Here is a 19,461-nt window from a genome sequence, read left to right as displayed (position 1 = left end):
CACCAGCCATTTAAAATGTAAGATAAACAGATGATAAACAGCATTCACTCTAAATTGATGCAATTAATTATTTATTCACTTAATTTCTTCAACTGGAAACAGCTAAGGCCTGGTTGTGATGAATCCTCCTTGTGAAAAACCCAAGTGAGAAGGCTTTGTACTTCTGGTTTTTTAAAATGTATTATTAGCAGTAACGTTTTTATAACTCTAAAGAGTGGGTTACATTAAAACAATGCAAAGAACTCATGTAAACATCCTTAGATAACCCAAAAATGAGAAAGTCACTGACAACAAACACAAATGTGTGCACCCATGCTCAGAACCCCCTCTTTGTCAGGGTGTGCTCTCACAAGTGTTCGCTGCCATCACTTCCCCAAAACTGGAGAAAACAAAACTGTAACTTCTGCCTCCTGAAAAGACTGAGATAACACATGGGGGTTTCTATCATGAGATAACTTGGCCTGGTGCAACCCAGAAAAGTAATTTAACATTTACCAGAAGAACCATCAGTGTTTCTTTGCATGAATGTTACTCAAAATCAGGAGAGAGCCTTTGGAGTTTATAATATATACTTATATAATTTATACTTTTATATATATATATTTATATTTTATACTTTTATATATTTATAATATATACTTTTATTATTTATACTTTGATCAGTATTTTAGTGGTACTTTAAGAAATACCAACTTTTGACAGCAGGTAGAAGTATGTGTATCTTTTCATTACGTGCTAGTGTTGTCTGGGTATTTCCAATAACATTAAGTATGCACAATTAATTTTAAATTATTAGAAAAAAATCCTATGCTGTAATTAAAAAGACTATCTTTTGTCCCATTCTCAAAAAGTAAGCTACACTCAGATTTAGGGGGGGTTCTGTACAGTTTCTCCAAGTACTGGAAAGTCAAGCCAAGACTTGTTTGTGGTGATAGAAACTGGAGGCAAAGGTTACATTTAAGCACCTTGAGACAGTCACCATTTGAAAGCACTGCTAAATATCAACTCAGCCACTTACTGTGATTTTGGTAGCTTTGTTCAGAACATTTACCCATTCAACTAGGTCCTGCTGATCATTGGCTTGTAGAAAATATTTTCTCATCCCTGCATTCATAACTGTTAAAAACCATTATGAAAAGTTAACAAGTGACATTTAAAAGCAAAATTAAAATCATTATGAAAAGATTTGATTTCAGAAGAAAATTCCATTTGAGGTATTTAAGTGCTCTGCTGTGTTTCATTTTAGAAAGTCATCTTAAGACACATAAATCCACTTGATTCCTTTATTCTAAAATAATAGTAATTTAAACTCTCCACTTAAATGACATCATACAAACTTTGAAAAATTACTTTTCTGAAAAAATATGAAGTCTTGAATTTTATCAAAATATTCTGCACTTCCATTTCCTCTTTCTCAATTTCCCGAAGCAACAAGTTTTATACCTGGGGACTTCTAAAATTTCTCCTTTTAATCCTCTGCCCAGAATCTCTAATCCTTTGTGACATTATGAACATGACTATGGTCACTGATTTACTTTTTTTAAAATTTTTTTAATTGCTGGAAAAACCCGAATTAATTACTAAGTGTACGATGCACAGGACTAAACAACTTTAAGACAGCTATTATATAAAATTATATAAAATTATATAAAATACACAAATTGTATTTTACTTTAATGACTTGGCAGAGAAACATATTTTAAGGAGTTATATATCCACATCACAACATCTGGCATCCTTTATCCAAAAAGGACAAACTGATTTCAGTGTAACAGCAAAAAAAATATAAAAAAAATCACAGCTTACTCTTGAAATAGATTTTAAGGTGAACAGTGATTAAAGCCATCTGAATATAAAGACAAGAAATTTATAAAAAACACAAAGTATGAAAAACTTTAATAAATTAGAGATATTGAACCCAGCACCTTGGATCATTAAGGTGTTTAGAGCTGGCCCATGGACAGGAGAAACTTTACAAGTGCTGAGGACAAAGCCCTCTACAAATGTGCAGAGGAATCTGTAGATGGCACTGAACTGACACACTGGTTACTTGCCTAAAACCAGGAGGAGCTTTACGATTACCTAAAACTTCAGTAAATTTTAAACAAATTTAAACCTAGAAGGCATCTGAAGAAGTTTTTTTTGTGCAGCAACAGAAGCTGAAATTTGGCTTAAGAGCATTGACTGACAGTATTTTTAGATCAATTAAATCAACTCTTTTATCAGTAAAAGATTTCAATAGTTAAGCTCTTGTCTTCCCAGCTGACAGGCAGGCCATCTTTCTGAAAACAACTTCCATTACTTATTAATGCCTCAAAAATTTCAGACATCTGAAAAAACAGCTCTCATCTACTCCTCATTAAGCTGTAATGTGAAAAAACACAAGAACACCTTATGAGGAAGCCAACATCTCCATCATACTAAAGAAGAAAGTGAATATAAGCTACTTTTTAAACACTACCAGCTGTAGCTGGTACCAGAACTGCAGAACAATATCTTTGTTCCAAATTTCTGAAGAAGGCACTTGATGCACACAGCAGATGCCAAACTTACCAAAACAGAACTCTGCCTTTGGCCTCAGCTTAGTTGCATCGCTAACCTAGAAGGGAAAGTAAGATTATAAATGTCAAAAAATACACATCAGATATCACAAATTTTATTCTCTTTCAACTGGGCAAATCCAAAGATTAGCAGCACAGCAAGGTGGTTAGGCACAATGAGAAAGAGAAGTAAAAACAAACATGAAAGACAAACAAGGAAGGTGGGAAGATACAGTATTGACAACAAAAAATGCAAGGGAAGAATGAGAAATGAGCAGAAAGACAAGAAAAGGTCAAGTATTTTTTTCCATTTATTTATTAATGCAGTATCTGCTACAAATTTAACCACAGAAACTTTTTTAGTTCACAGTTCCCCTTCAGGCATATTTAGAACTAACTGTGTACACAGCATAAGGAACTAGGTATTTTTCAGAAATTTTTCTGTCCTGTCTATTAAAAGTCATTATTACTTGCAAGGTATCACATCCCAAAGACATCTTCCCCCTCATAAATGGCCTGTCTTTTCTCCAAGACTAATGGGAATTCAAATACTCAGAGAACTGAAATGTCAGTTTTATGAGCACAAAGAGCTGCTGTTTGAAATCACAAAGCAAACTGAGACAACACAGTAATTAATCTGTTCTTATTTTAATCTCAATCTACTGAAGTGTTTTAACACTTTTCTAATTCAGGAGTATCATGGAAGCAAAAGGAGTAAGTAGCATTTAAATTTGTCTGAAGTTGAGGCCCTTGGTAGTTACCACCAAGAACTTAATGAGTGTCTCACATATTAATTATCTTACCTTTGAAATATAGGTAAGTTTAATGACCCCAACAGGTGGAGATCCAGAGGGAAGATTCTGAAACAAATCACGGTATGTTACAAAGTGAAACTAGTTTATTTTCATGCCACAGTCAGTGTTTATGCATAAAAAGCAAGTAAATCCACAAACAAAAAGAAAATCCTACATATTTTTATAGACAATGCACAATGTATGCTTGAAACAGGATCTAAACTACTTGTTTATTATACACACATCTGTTAACTAAAAACAGAAAGACTGCTAGAAACAATATAAATAGTAATTGTTTCAGAGGTTTATGTATTTCACTAGAGGAAAAAGGATTCTTGTGGGTCTGCATCCAGGAAATCCGGAAAGAATACTTTTTCCTTAACAGATGTTGGAGTCTCATGTACTTTGACCAGGGCATGCGGAAGGGACAAGAAGTGACATTCATCTATTATGTCAGATACTTCAAAGGCCATCTCACATATTTTCCAATCACTTCAGGGATTTAGAAAGGCCTTCAAATAGTTATAAAAACTCTGCAGTTCTTCAAAATTACAGCAGTGGTAGAAAAGAAGTTTCAATTTGCCTCTTGCAAGAAACCCTTTCATTTGCACATGTAAAATAAAAGGCCAAACCTAGGCCAGGGTGTGCACTGCAAATATCATTAAGTCTTAAAACTTCTGAGGAACTGCAATTTCTACAGCACTATAAGATTTTGTCCACATGCCCTGAATTGCTTCTTTTCACTCATCAAGATCAAATGTTTGAAGTCTGTCTTACTTGCAGAAATTATTTTTCTCCTCAGTGAGAACTGCTAAATGCTTCAGTCACAAGTCACATCCATCGAGCTGCACTTCATTTACATTTTGTTTTTGCTGGTTCCTTTGAACAGCAGACTCATGCTTTTTAACTCTGCTGCTCCTGGCAGAAGGGTACATGGATATTCTTCTGGCAGGCAGTTGTCAGCTGACCTGGATCCTACGCTCTCACTGTCTCTGTGCCCAAACCTTGAGCAATTATCTGTTCTTCCCTCTGCTAGAAAACACAGGGATGCAGGAACATTGTAAAAGTAGCTTTTATCTGAAGGCTGCTCTCCATCACAGTGGATGCAAGCTGTCCTCACTCATACACCATCCAAGCTGGACTGCAACTGCAGGGTTCATTAAAAATTGCTTTTCAATGACTGATTCTGTTGAGGGGAAGGAATATGTAATGCAAAGAAAACCACACACTGCCACATAAGGTTAAAGGTGAATTAAACACTGGGGTGTGTGATTTGGCTCATCTGGTTACATTAAACTGATTTACAATTATTTCACTTATGTCAATTATTTTTTTTCCCCCCAGTTTCCAGGTCCATAACACTAAACCCCACTTTTCTTTTGCAAATTGGTTAGAAGATCCAAAATTGAGATAAACCAGGAAACTCCTGCCAGGAACACCTCACCTGTGGGTTATCCATGTACCACACCAGGCTGTCCTCTCGTGTGTCCAGGATGAAGTACCGCCGCAGGAATTTCCCACTATTCTCATTTTCCTCAATGTCTAGGAAACCACAGATGCGATTCTGGCGATCCACATAAGGCATTTCTGACCCTGGACATCACACTGCATAACAAAACACACAGGAGGTAAGCAAAGTTCCTTGTTGCTAATCTCAAGACTGCTCTGTGCCTACCCATGACATTTGGAGCTGTTTCAATCAGTAGTTTAAAGAAGTTTCTATGGAAGGGTAAGTGAAGCGTAGCTGCTCCCCACAGCACCACCACTGGATTTTCAGACAGGACTTTCTGAAGCATGTATTTAGCAGATCTAATAGCCTAAGAGTAAAGTTACAAGTGGTAAGCAGCAGATGAGCATCAAGACTTTTACAAGATCACCGAAAAATCAAGGTTCTCCTTCACAGCATGCCCAAAATTGAGACGGCAGTGGGGTTACACTTCCTCCTTTGACATTGTCTCTCATGGCCAAGAAAGAATCTCTGTCAGGAGCTCAACTGCCCAACACAATTTTTTATATCTTCCTTAGGCAAAGTGCAATAAAAAAGCTTTTAGAAACATTGTTCACATTTTTCCTCTCTCCTACAAAAAGCACTTCTTCTCTGTGTCTAAGAAGACATCTTTTCATTCTTGTACATTAAATAGGAAAAATGCAGCTGCATGTGCACCAACAGATGTGAGCACCCTCTGCTCGTGGTACTGAGGTCTGAGTGCACCAGGCTTTTATTCTGGCTTTTGTTCTGGGGTGAGTACGGGGCCTGTTTCTTTTTTTCGCTTTTTTAGTTTGTTTTCCTTTAAAAAATGAAATTAAAAGCTGCATTGTGCTAACCTATTACCATTTTACCATTCACCTTTTATGGCTCTGCCTTACTGCAGACTATCACGGGTTTTGCTTCCTTTTATTTTACAGGACAGTCATTTTACTTTAAAAGCCAGCCTTGTAAGACCAAAGATAAATTTGCATACTCATCTAAAAATGATAAAAATCAGGTTGATGCCAATCTTTCCCAGGGCAGGAAAGAAATGATTCAGTCTTCACATTTTGCTACAAAATTCAGAAATAGTACAGATCCAAAAATACTAATGTAAGACAGAGAAGGTTGAAGCACTTCACATTTTTCATAATTTTCCAACTTTTCCAGCTTTAACTGTGTAATATGCAAGTTTCATTTTAGTATTTCTTTAACTCCTTTACCTTTAATACTTTTTCAAGGTTACTTTATTAAAATACATTTACATACACATACAATGAGACAGACACCTGATAATTATTTGTAGTTACCTACTGATATACCACACCAAAACATGAGACAGTTTTTCAAGTGCTGTTCTGGGGACAGAATCTGTTTATTTTAGGGACTCAGATACCTATATTTTTGGGGGGGATCAATATACAAATATGTAAATGTATAATTTATATATAAATTATACATTTCTTTATAAATATATAATGTATTTACAGCTGTCATTTTATGTGACTAATTAGAACACAAGCAAATTTCTGACTCAATCACTTTGAGAAGAAGTTTTTTAAAAGTCTATCACCAGCAACAATGGTTTAAATATGCAAAGGTTTATTCTTCAATAAAGTAAGAAAATTTACTAAGGTAATCTAAATTTTCTTGGTGTGTTCCTCACAATTTAAATATCACAGATCTAAGTCAAATTCTGTAACCAAGTTATAGTTATAAACACTTGAGCACTCAGGGCAATATCATTATTTTAACAAACATTCAACACTAATTCAATTGAGGCTCCTGGGATCACTTCACACTGAAGCAACATCTCCCTATAAACACATCTGAGGGCAAGCTCAAGGGCAGCTCTTCTTTAAATTACACCTCTGATCTGGCAGAACTTGACATCACACCTTGTTTGCATTTAAATGAAATAAAAATTGCCAGTATTTACCAGCATTGCCCTAATTTGTGCCAGGTGGTCCCTCAACAAAATCATCCAGCATTTCCAGGACACCTTTTAGGCTTCCTATCAACAGTTTATGAAGCCCAGAAAAGCCCTGTGCCTAAAAAAAAAGCAAATATTGGTGGCTGGTTTCCTGTCTGAGCAGACTTAAAGCTGTGTTCTCTGCAGATGTGAAGAAAATGAAACAAGGAAAACTTGTTTTTGAAACAAGATACGGATTGATTAACAATCCTTGAATAAAACCAACTGAATTTTCAAAGCACTTTCCCCCTATAAGAGAATCTATGTTTCAGAAAACCTTTCAAGGAAAATGAAAGGAGGATGCTCATAATGCTCCATTATGAACACACAATTAGCCAAAGCTGAACTACTCCAATACTTGAAATTTTTTTCCAGGGCAAAAGACAAAACTCAGAAGCTTTTTCTTATTTGTCAGTAAACCAATTCTTAAAGAAGAAAACCCTAACCTAAATTAATAAATACTTTCTATTTCAAAGTACTACCAGCTAACTTCTAGCTTACAAAATGATACTATTTGCATCTATTCTGTCCTCTAATGAAAATACAGCATAAACTAACACTAATGTAAAAATGTAAATTGTATAACTGCTGTTTTCTTCACATTAGTTTAAAATTCCTCACGGGATTACAGACCTCTACCAGACTGATGATCTTAAAGAATAAGAGACAAAAAAAACCCCTTTGACTTTATAATAAATTTAAATCAAACACAATATCATGCAATTGTTTTTCATTTTTAAAAGCCTGCTTCCACACTTTACACTTTGGCAAGATTCCCCTATAAATTAATAGCAATTCTGTTCAATCTTCATTAACGTACCACAATTTACAATGCGCATTATAAAAAAAAATAAATCTATTTGTGCCTTTCTTCCAGTTACTGAAGGGACTGAACACATGACAAAGCCACCACCATGATCCCCCTCCTGACAACTCTAGACAGACCAAAAAAACACTGATGGAATTGCCATGATTCATACAAAGAATTGCAGAACTCCAATTCCTCAGAGCAGGAAATCTGGCTGGAAGACCAGCAGCCTAAGAATTCATCAGAACTTCAACTTTAAAATGTCTTCAGAATACAGATCATGCCTTGCATGGATGAGATTTTTCATTAAATTATTTGAAGCAATTATGAAACAAAAATCTCCAAGTCTGTACATTTTACAGCATTATTACATGCACCCTTAGTTATTTTCTGCAGCACGGAACAGTGCATTAACTCTTCCAGAATCAAGCATTATAAAAAGATTATGAGCACTTAGAAAGGCTGAAGGCATCAAATACAGCTTCATTTTATTTTGCCTTCCCTCCCTGCAGTGGAGATGTGGGTTACTGACATAGTGCTACTTCAAGAAAAATGTCCCTGTGGCCCATTTCCTCCTGGTTCCTGCCACAATCCTACAGAAACAAAGATGTTCTTGAAAACCCATTTTGTGGTGTATAGTAACACTCTGAAAGAACTGCCAGCTCCTTAAAATTCTTTCCTGGAGGGCAGAGTTATAATCTAAACAGGAGGTGTCACTTATTTTTGAAGCCTTACATCCCTCTTTCCAGCAGCAGGGTACTAATTTAGGAGGTCCATAGCTCATCAGCCCAGCTTCTCTCAGATTTCCCCTCTCCCCGCTCTTTTCCTCTGAGGTACAACACACACCGACATTCCCCAACATTTATATCCCACACTGAGAGCTGTCTGGCCTCCTGGGCACCACTATAAATAAAAATCCCAGATCACCTTCCCCAGTCTCACTGTAAATGCATGACTGCACAAGCAGGACCTGCAGAGGCACACGAGCGTCTCCTTTTCACCATTTATAACATACGGCTTAAACTCCCCCACATTAATTCCTATTTTTAGTTTCCCACCAGCACCTGTTCTTGAGTTCACCTCCATTACAGATTGGCTGCAGCTTTTGTATCTTCAAGTACAAAGTCTAGACAAGACTGAAGTGAGGTGCCAGATAGCATTTCTATGGGCCAATCTCTCCTTTGACTTCATTTCCACGGGTAGGTACAAACCACGCACCACTGGCTGACTAAAGCAAGTGGAATTTTGTCTTTATAAAATGACCATGCAATACACTTTGCACTATCACAGGAGAGCTTGATTAAGAAATACAAGGAGAGCACTTAAAATACTTCTTTATTTTACATGTCTTTTCCCCAAGGTTAGGGTATATTTTATTACTTTTATTTCTTTAATTTAGAGAAACGCTTCTACTTCCTGCTCTTTAACATGTGGACATTTGGAACTTTGGATTTAACTTACCCCAGGAGATGACTTTGGGGTTCTTTTTCTATCAGCTAAGAAGATTAAGAAACATCCATTACCTACTTACTCATCCCTATGAAATGAAGAACAACATTCATACACCTCCACTTGATAAATATAAAATGATGCCATGAGTCATGCCCATCCCTCCTCCCCACCTCCCTTTTTAAGCTCTGCTGTTTACAGCAGCTCCAGCACCACAAAGGGAAGGTAAAGCAGCATCCCCAGCGATCTCCAGTCTTTCCTGCAGTTCCAGGGACAGCTTAATTAGTGAGGGCTCCTGGCTTTTGCCTAGGCAATTAGTCGCAGCTTCCTGCTGTAAATCAGCTGCTCTCCAGCTGGTCATCTCTTTTAGTGACCATTTACTGCCTCCCGAGGGGAAGGGATGAGTTCAGACGGTCCCTGCTTATCCCCTGAAGAGCACGGCAATGAAAGCTTTCCTTCTTCTGTACATCCACAACAAGGAAAGGGAGCAGGGAGGGGGAAATTCCAACCCTAAGACAAGCTCAGAGCAGCCTCTGAAAACAAGTCACATAAATCTTCTAAAGACAGCAGTTCAAACCTCTTTTTATTTCCTTGAAAACCTCCCAGCACAGGCAGTCCACCAGAGAGATAACTTCTGCTATGAGACAATACTGTAAATTCCTGCTCACCTTTCATCCAACTTCCAAAGCAGCAAAAACATAACAAAACCCCCCCACAAACAACTAATCCAGGAGCTGGAGAGGTGACTCAGCTGCAAGACGTTTGACAACAAAAGATAATAATTCAGAACTGATAGATTTAAAATTACAAGCCCAGTTTTTTAATTTCCCAAAGACCCTGCAATGCCTCGTTTTTGTTCTGGAGGGCACAGCAGACATTGGATACTTCTGTTAATAGGACAGACATGACTTTGATTTGCCAGCAGCCTATGACACTATGATCAACTTTTTAACTACATCTAAAAATGAGAACTGGAAGTATCCAGGATACACTGCCCCCTAAATTCAGACTCCCTTTCTAAAGTAGTCAAAAAGAAGGAAAACCAGCTGCAAAAGGCCAGTATTCACCTCAAAAAAAACATTCCTAAGCAGAAATCAATTTTCCAAATTTAAAAGCCTTTAGTACAAGTGGCACTGACCTCTCCTATCCCTGACATAACCATGAGGAATGCCAGAAGATACATCCCTCTCCCAGTACCTAATTCAGCTTCCAAGAAGACCACAATATAGAAAAATCATCGTTGCACTGATGAATCATCTAACAAAACCAGCAGCCCTATCCTGAACTTAAGTCTTACCCAGTCGTGATTCTGTGTACAAAATGCTGATCTGCTGTTTTCCAGGAACACTTGTTAAATCAGGGCAAGCCAACCACTCCCATCTTTTCCAGTGTACCTCAGCAAAGTCAAATGAGTAATTTTATTCAATACTATCCTGTGATGTTACTTTCACTTCAGAAAAAAAAAATAAAATCAGTCAGCTCTAAGTGAAATTTGGAGTTCTACAGAAAATGTTCTGAAGTTACCTGAATCCATAATTCCCCAGCCTATTTCAAATACTGATCTACAAGTCCCACCATGGAACAGAGTGGCACTTCCTCAAAAACTACTGCAGAAATTTCTCTAAGTGATGTTTCCTGTTCTTAACTGTTTTCCTCCATTTTAAGATACTTGCAATAGCAACCAAAGGCTTTGGGATATGATGGAATGAGGAAATGCATTGCACAGGATGTAAAACTCCTCTCTATCACTGATCTTTTAAATCAGAACAAAAAAACCCAAAAAACAACAACCTCACCTATTAATGGCTTTTGCCCAGCTAAAACAATTATTTTAATTGTCCCTCTAAATGCACTAACACAAATAAAAGGAAGCATCCTGTGCAATGAGGCCATTATAAAAAAACGCTCCTGAAATTAATAACTTATGAGTGATGACCAGCTTACAAGGCAATGAAGTAAAATAACAAAGCTAAGAGACAGTGATAGAATATGTTCGATAACACCAAATCTTTACAACAGTTAGATGCAATTTTCATCACTTTATATTAAACCTCTAGATAATGTAGTTACTCAAAATGAGATATAACCAGAGATAAATACAATAAAAGAAAACAAAATACAGTTACTCTAATTTACTTTGACATATATCTCACACAAGCCTCAAAACAAGTTTTTTTAAATGCTTATTAATTTCAGTTACATACTAGTTAAAATCCTTAAAAATGCAAATTCAGAGTTGATTAATATTTACAATTATTTAGTTTTTTTTAATCAGCCTTTTCAAAATTTTAAATAAGTGCCACCTACAAAACTCCAAATATGACAAATAGGTCATTGTTCTTAAAGATGCTTACATGCTTAGTCTATAGAAAGTGTCCATTCATGACAACCAAACCAAATTAAAAATTAAGCAGGAAATAACCACATTACTTATTAGAATTACTTATTATTACCAGTCAGTCATTAGGAAAAAACCCTGTTTAATTTCAACAATAAACTAATAACTGTTTCATCCAAGCCAAGCACTTGAATTCAATACTCTCCCAGCTATTTCAAATCCCCATCTGAATCAAACTGCAAATCCTGGTGAAGCTTATTTGACTTTAGGAAGTCCAAATACAAAGAGAAGGTGAGGCTGGTTGAATAATGAAGTTTGCCATTTTTGAGCCAGTCTTGCTGATTTTCACTCTGAATCCTGGGTAAAAACTCAGCAGTACAAATAAACACAGACCTTCCTGGGAAGTACGTAAGAAATGGAAAGGCCAGCTGCTTAGGAAATTAGCATTATCTTCAGTTTTCACAGAATACTCTTATGTTGTTAAAGAAAGGGCTGTAAGTAACTGATTTTTCAGTTCATTTCAATATCAAGTAATGAAAATAACATTGTCAGATGAATATTTGATTTCACCCCTTTTACAGATATAAAAAGATTTAATGAAATCAAACTACACAAAGCCAGTAACTGATTATCAATTTTGATTTTGTAGATCTAATTTAGCAAATTCAATACAGAATAAAGAAAAATGCAATGGTGCACCTACATTAAAACTTTGTAAAGGAAAAAAATCATTGCTGTTCAATTTTCACCTCATTTATTTTAATATTTACAGTACAGACAGTGTTCATTACATTGTATAATCCACTATGTGGGCCAAAATTCCCTCTACTGCAAAGATTTGGTATTTCCTCCAGAATCCAGCTCACTTATCAGTTATATCAGCACTACACAAGGATTGCCAGAGATTAGGACTAATCTCAGAGCTCTTCAATAAGTGCAAGTGTAGTGAAAGCTCTTTAGGAAGAGCAGGGCTTTGTCTGTCTCATGTAAGAGAACCAATGCGCATTTACAGAACACGCCGGCTCCTGTTCACTAAGGTGGGAGGGAAAAAATAAGCTTCCATCAAATGGCAACGTTTCTGGGACATTATCCTCCCCCTCTCTTTTTTATACACCTTAAATTCAGAAAATCAAACCCCACTCTGGCATATTTAATAGAAGTCTCACCCGACACAGAGATAAACCCCACAAAGTGAAAGCTGATCGGCAGTGCCAGGTTTTGTAGCACAGCACCAGCACACTAACACTTCACTCACTGTAACTTCTCACAGAATCCATTTCCAGCAGCCTTCCTCCTTGGAATTAAGCCATGAGCACAGGGAATTGTCCTCATGGCAGGTATAGCCCATCCTGGCTGTGCCTCACCTTCCTCCTCATTTGTGGGATGACACAAATAGCAGTTACTGCCCAGCTGCTGCTCTGCCCTGGCAAAGGTGTTTCTCAAAACCTCAGCTGTGGTGTGGAGGGAGAATAAAGCCCCTCCACCCACAAAATAATCCCAAAAGTACCAGGCATGCTCTTGGCATTTCGTGGGATTGCTGTCTGACCTACACACAGTGAGGCAGAAACACTGCAGAAGTCTCAAGTCCTGTGTACATCCAGCAAGCCTGGAAATCCTGGATGTACCATGAGGATGGTTTTCAATACTCTGTACCGCTGCCTCCCACAGAAAGCACCTCCTGAAGGAATCCTGTTCCTCCACCCAAAAATCAGGGCACCAGCACAAAGTAGGAAGACAGTATAGATAAATTACAGCATCTACAGTGAACCTGATTTAAGAGAGGAACAAAAGAAAAAGGTTAATGATAAAAAATTCAAGATAACCAAACCCTGAAGCCCTGAATCAGCAGACACACTTAACATCCTTTAATTTACCCAACCTTCCAGCACTGCTGCACACACAGGCATAGTCTACCAGATATAGGAATAACTTGCCAGCTGAATTATTAGCCGAGCCTAAGTTCCCACTTGTCATTCTCAGCCTCCCTAAAGAGTTAACCAACATATTGAACAACATCTTTTGAAGTGCAGTTTTAAGAGGACTGCTCACTCTTACAACAAACCTGGCATGTAACTGTTTTAGTGCTTAACAGAAGAACACTTAATTAAGTCACTAGTCTGAACAAGTTCCAACACATTTTCTTGGACATGGGATGTAAGTGTGCTGGGTACCAAAGCACCCAGGGAGAACATACACATCAAAACAATTACATATTAAATGAATTAATTTATCACCTATCTGTCAGTATACAGAGACTCTTCCTGGGAGTGCTGACTCTCAACAACAAAAACATGTTTGCAAAGCTTGATAATTGCTGTCTAGTCTACATTTTCAATTTATAGCAATGACAGTGCCCTATTTATACCAGAAAGATTTTAAATCCAAAATACTTTTAACTCTATAAAATTACCAAAGACACTGCTCATTAGAGGTGGCTGCAAATTCTTTTTCCCTTTGGGTGAGTGGAGAAGTAGAAAAGCTCAACCTCTTTCACATGAAAAGTCAGTAAATCAGGCCAAATTTAAGAGATTCTACTTAACCATGCCAGCAAAACAAATGAGCTAAATTGATATCTAAAACATCTGGATGCAATGGCTAGCTAGAATTAAAAGCATCTTCCAAAGAAGAGAACAGGCAACAAAGGAACAGAGAGAGCTTTGCTACTGTCCCCAGTGTGGCAGAACCATAACATAAAAGATTTACATGTTTGTGTGGGTATTTTAAGCATTGTTTTAAAATTCTGTTAAACAAGGCCATGCAGTGCTCCTTAAAGTTTTAAGGGCTTGCTTTCTCTGACACTAGAGATTTCCAGCCAAAACCTTTTTTTCCACTGTATTTTTCTGGTTTTCCTCCTCCTGCCTGGAGCTTACCCCTAGTTTTTTAACTTAGGCAGTGTCTTCAGCCTCTCCCTCCCAGCACTAGGGAGCTCTGTGCCCCACATCAGCACCTCCCCTGGCCACATCCAACCTGACATCCACCCTGAACGCTCCTGTGATGCAGAGCTGCTGCTGCTCAGCACACCCAGTACAAGAATGGAGGGACACAGATGCAGCTTGTCCCAGGCCACACAGGAAGATTTTTGGCAACACAGTGAGCTGAACCTGTTTCCCAAGTCCTAGAGCAGCAACCTCACTATTGAACCACCTTTCTTCTACGTAAAATACCTGAAACTATTCAGATTTTAAGGCAAAGGCATATGTTCAAACCTGAAAACTGTTTAAACTGTTGAATGCCACAAATGTCTACCAGACCTGCAACTCCCTACTTGTGCAGATAACATCTGTTAAGAGTAAGTGGCTCATACAGTTCTGCACCAGAAAGCTTAATAAGTTCCTTCTCCAAGATTAAAGAAACACCTACACATTCTAGATGCTTCTGCAAGTCCCTGGAGGGAGAAAATGCTGCTTAGTGCTGAGACAATGAACCAGCTTCCTTCCTCAACAGCAACAAAACCCTGCTGCTTTACCTAGCACTGAGAGGAAAGTGTTATTTATAGAATTGAGCCCTATACCAACACGTACCTAAATATTTCTCACAGTTAGGGTACAGCATGTATCAAGATGACCTTAGACCTATATATTTTCAATGTCCTAATTTGAAAGATCGGTGTAAGAACAGAAAAGAATTTGAAGCAGCTCAGCCATATCCCCCATTCCAATTCATTTCAGTGAGTCTCTGCATTGAAGTATAACTTCAAAACCTGAACCATTCTTGTCACTCAGACCTCTTCAGCAGGCAACTTTTTAAAAGCAGCTACATTATTTTCATATGTCAAATAAGCTCACTAGGATTATGATATTTAGGTTTCTTATATAATTTTATAAATCATTGACAGCAATGCTTCTAGCTACATCTCATTGCATTTAGTTTCAAAACCAAAAGAATACATGCACTGACTGTTGTGTTTCTTTATATAATTTCCTGGTGACTTCTTAAGCACTTGTTCTACACTGTAAAAATGTGTTATGCTAAAGCCGGTTACCTAAGTTTGGCACTGAAATAATTTACTATCCTGTATTTTCATGCAATTATACAAAGCTGCACAAAGCTTCACTTGGCTCCAAACCCCAGTAATAATTTTCTAAGATTGTTCCTATTGCTTATAATTATTGGTGAAAAAGAAAAAACAACAAACTGCCAAAACCCATCTTGCAAGACAGACACATGCTCTCATATCACAAGCTATTGTTTGTCTAAACACTGATGTAGAGCTGGATACATCCAGAAGCACAGCAGAACATGCAAGGAAAATATTAGAACATGTACTCCCTCCCCAACACTGCTGGTTTGCTGCACTTTGTAGGAACTGCATTTACTATGATAACTGTCAGCTTAAATAACCAGGAACAGTCAGTAATGAAGACATCGATGGAATTCTAAATCTACTAAAATAGATTAAGAATTTTGCAGGCCTGGCAGTTTGGGCTACATCCAACGCTGCACTGGAGACTGTGTTACAAGCAGAGATCTGTTCTCATTTCAGTAATGTCCTCAAGTTCTTTCTAATCTGTTACAGTCAATAAAAACTGACTTCTGCACTTCCTCTCTTCTACACCAACTCTCTGACATGCAGTCAGCCTTTATTTGAGCTGAGATAGCTCTGCTGCCTTCTGAAACAAGCCCCCAGCTACCTGGAAAAAGCAAGGCCTTTTCCTGCATTCAGGTCTCTTCCTCATGCACATGCCTTCTGTATTCCCCATGTGTGTGTCTGCCTTCTGTCACTCAGCCACTACTCCTGAGGAAAAATAAATACAGGAGGAGAGGAGGAGGGAAAGCATGAAGAGGCTGCCTATTTTCTTTATACAATGATTCTTCTTTGCCTACTCTCTAAATTGTGTGAAAGCATCTGCTCCTCTGAAACATCTCAGCACTGCCCTACACCTGCCAGTGACCCACTGTGCATCTTTTGCTTTAATTTCACCCTTAAAATGCAGAGCTGTGCAACGAACATGAGGCCAAATGTAGTTTAAATGCAGAGAAATAGCTAAAGAAAATAGATGTCTTTAGGATTTATGAACTTGGAATTAAATCTTCTACACTCGCAAAATCAAATCACAACATTTGAGAACGGCAAATAGAACTCAACGAGTGATACAAAGGTTTATATTTTATGCAAAGCTGACTCCAGCAGTGTAGCACTCAGTAATATCCAGGACACATAAAACCCCCATGTATTATTTCTTGAATTACCACTTTCAGTATCAGAGCTTATCTATCCCTGAATTAAAAGACTCTCCTCCAAATATCAGCCAGGCCCAGCATCTCTCACTACAACAAAGAGATTTCAGCCCACTTTTAACACTTCCTCACGTGACAAACGGGAAAACTGCACTTCTACACTTCTGTGCTTCACAAACCTGACAGTTTCATGTATTGTTACTGGTGTGACTCTCCCAACTAAAAATAGCAAGTAGGAGGAAACAAAACTGAATGGACCTAAAATGCAAGTTCACTGTTCCATAAGACAGAGTAACTCACGAGAGAGCAACCAGAGTTACCACACACAATTGCAGCTCCGTTAAGATTGTGCTTGTTTCATCAAAATGAAGGCAGTCCAAATACAAAAAAAAAACCAAAAAAAAAACCAAAAAAACAAAAAAAAAACAAAAACCCAAAAGCAAAACACAAAATCCAACAAATCCTGTTGATTTGATTCAACAGTGAGAAGCTGCTCCTCACACATCATAGGCCCCAAAACTGTACAATCAAATATGGCTTTGTCCTGCAGGGTCACGTATGGGATTGGGTAAGGAGAAGAGAAAATTTAGAGACATTACAGCCTCTGTCAGGAAAGCAAGGAGATTGTCAGAAGACATCAAAGAAGTTGATGCTGTTCAGCTTGCTCTATGCCTAACAGTCTCTTTAAAAGTACTCTGCTTTGAGAAGGTGAAGCATGGAGAGATGTAGCTCTTAAGAATCTAAAAAAAAATTTAAAAATATTCTGTCTCTCAGCTTCACTCAGGGAACACCACTCTGTTGATGCCTAATTCAGGTGCTCAGAGTAACAAAATAATAATATTTCCCCACCTGAAGACTCTTTATTCTGTTTGATTATAAACATGATACACTGCTTAGCGAAAGTTAGACATTTTTCTTACAGAAGGCCTCAAAGCAGCAGCCTGCCAAAAAGAAAATTGCTGTCCTCTTGATGTTACTTTGCAAACATTTAAGGAAACAACATAATGCCTTTTATGAAGGTCATGCATTAGTTCCTCTCAAGGGATCTGCACAACACATACAGAATTTAAATCTGTGTTAAGTTTAGCAGCATGTCAGACGCCCATCTGGAATTTTACAGGTGATAAAAACTGCGCATATAACAAGCGGTTACAGTTTAACATTCATTTATAGTCAAGTTATCCATTTAAAGACCCTTTGGTTCAGTAAATAACCAGCCCCGGTTACAGCTAACCCAGAACACGGCTCGGAGCGTGCCAACAGCCTCCCCACACATCCCTCTCCAAAACTTGCGCCTTCCAAAGCTAAAAACCAACTCTGGCTGTCCCAGCCGCACTGAGCTCTCCTCGGGACCCCAGAGGCGAGGGAGGCTGAGGGGGAGCCCGGAGCCGGGCGGGCACCGTCCCCGCGGGCTGTGCCCAGGCAGCAGCGCTCCTTCCCGGCGTGCTCCCACACCGGGAGAGCGGAGCGTGACGAGCAATGAGATCACCTCTTCTCTTACCTCTGGGGCTGTGACAGCGCCCTGCCTGCGCCACCGGGGCACCCCACACCGCGCCGGCCCCGCGGGCACAGCCCCCCGCGCCGCCGAGCGCCTTCCAGGGAATACGGAAAGGAAAAAAGGAGGGAGACGGAGCAGGACGGTGCCCTGCGCGGTCACACACCGGGCAGGCGCGGAAGGAAGGGCATCAGCCAAGGCGGGCCGAGCCCCGCCCCGGGCCGAGGCACTTACTGGAGTGGTGGCAGTGCGGGAGCCCCGTGAGGAGAGCCGGGCGCTCCCCGGGCCCGCTCCCGGCCCCGCGCCCGCACCGGGAACGGGCTGCTCCCGCCGCCTCCGTCCGCACCGCTGGCACCCGCACCGCGCATGCGCCGCCGCGCCACCGCCCGCGCCGCCCCGCGCCCTGCTGGGACATGTAGTACAGCGCAGGGACGGGGCGGGGCGCGGGGCATGGTGGGAATTGTAGTCCAATTACTGGGATTTTAATCTCGTATTTAATGCGGAGGCCGCGGCAGGGAATGAATTGTTACATATCATGAAGACATTTCTCCCTGTGAGGGTGGGGAGGCCCTGGCCCAGAGAAGCTGTGGCTGCCCCTGGATCCCTGGAAGTGCCCAAGGCCAGGCTGGACGGGGCTTGGAGGAAGCTGGGACAGTGGAGGGTGTCCCTGCCATGGCTGGGGGTGGCACAGGATGAGCTTTGAATCCCTTCCAACCCGGACGGTTTTGTGATCTCTGATTCTGTGAACTGGCATTCACCAGCCACACGATGTTTAACAGATCCTGCGCCTGGGGTAGATCAGCCCGTGGATGGATGGACAGATTCTGGAATGAGCAATGCCCTGGGAAGGGCCGGGGGTCCTGGCTGATGGCAAATTGAATATGAGTCAGCAGTGCCCTTAGAACACACAGCACACTTGGCTTCCCTTACTCAAGGACATCCTGGAGCTAACAAGCTGTAAGGATGTAGTAAATCAAGATGTTGATATATGTCTGTGTATACTTTGCTAACGTGGCAAAAAACTCGAGGTCTGTGTATCCCACAGATGAACTACCCTCACCTGGAGGCTCAGGTGCCTTTTGCCATCGCTCCTAGTAGCAAATGGCAATTTCCCGTCATGACGTTTAACCAGCTTTACCAGGAAGTTCTTTTTTTTCTAAGCAGATATTAAATTTATACTGAAAAACTTTGTGTTTTCTGAAATAGCAACACAGAATTTTTTTTTCCTTGCTTAAAGCAGTGATATCTCTAATTATGGAAATCATTTGAACTCCGCCGCTGTAAATGCATCTTTGTTTCAAGCTGGCATGTAACAACCATACTTCACAGTGAAACAAAAGCTGTAATCAGAGCACAACAATAAAAGCTGAAGTCAGCCGCAAACAATGCCTCACCATTCCCATGGCAACTTTTTCCCTA

General features: G+C 39.4%; 1 protein-coding gene across 5 annotated transcripts in view; it reads right to left on the bottom strand.

Moving 5' to 3' along the window:
- PLEKHA1 (pleckstrin homology domain containing A1) overlaps positions 1-18,414 on the bottom strand; it is a 30,896-nt gene extending 12,482 nt beyond the window's left edge. For 3 of the 5 annotated variants that reach the window (XM_058840907.1, XM_058840908.1, XM_058840905.1), the window contains exons 1-5: positions 18,277-18,414; positions 4,779-4,939; positions 3,344-3,400; positions 2,554-2,599; positions 1,019-1,116 (exon numbers count right to left, since the gene is read on the bottom strand). In XM_058840907.1, the coding sequence (XP_058696890.1) occupies positions 1,019-1,116; positions 2,554-2,599; positions 3,344-3,400; positions 4,779-4,919 (342 nt within the window). In that variant the 5' untranslated portion in view covers positions 4,920-4,939; positions 18,277-18,414. Of the gene's footprint in view, positions 1-1,018; positions 1,117-2,553; positions 2,600-3,343; positions 3,401-4,778; positions 4,940-18,048 lie in introns of those variants that run through there. The other 2 variants (XM_058840906.1, XM_058840909.1) reach the window with 2 other exon arrangements.
- Positions 18,415-19,461: the final 1,047 nt, after the last annotated feature.

This window comes from Poecile atricapillus, chromosome 6 (assembly GCF_030490865.1).
Source record: "Poecile atricapillus isolate bPoeAtr1 chromosome 6, bPoeAtr1.hap1, whole genome shotgun sequence".
Lineage (NCBI taxonomy): Eukaryota > Metazoa > Chordata > Aves > Passeriformes > Paridae > Poecile > Poecile atricapillus.
The sequence above is the reverse complement of the archived record's forward strand: the minus strand, read 5'-3'. Positions and strand labels throughout refer to the sequence as shown.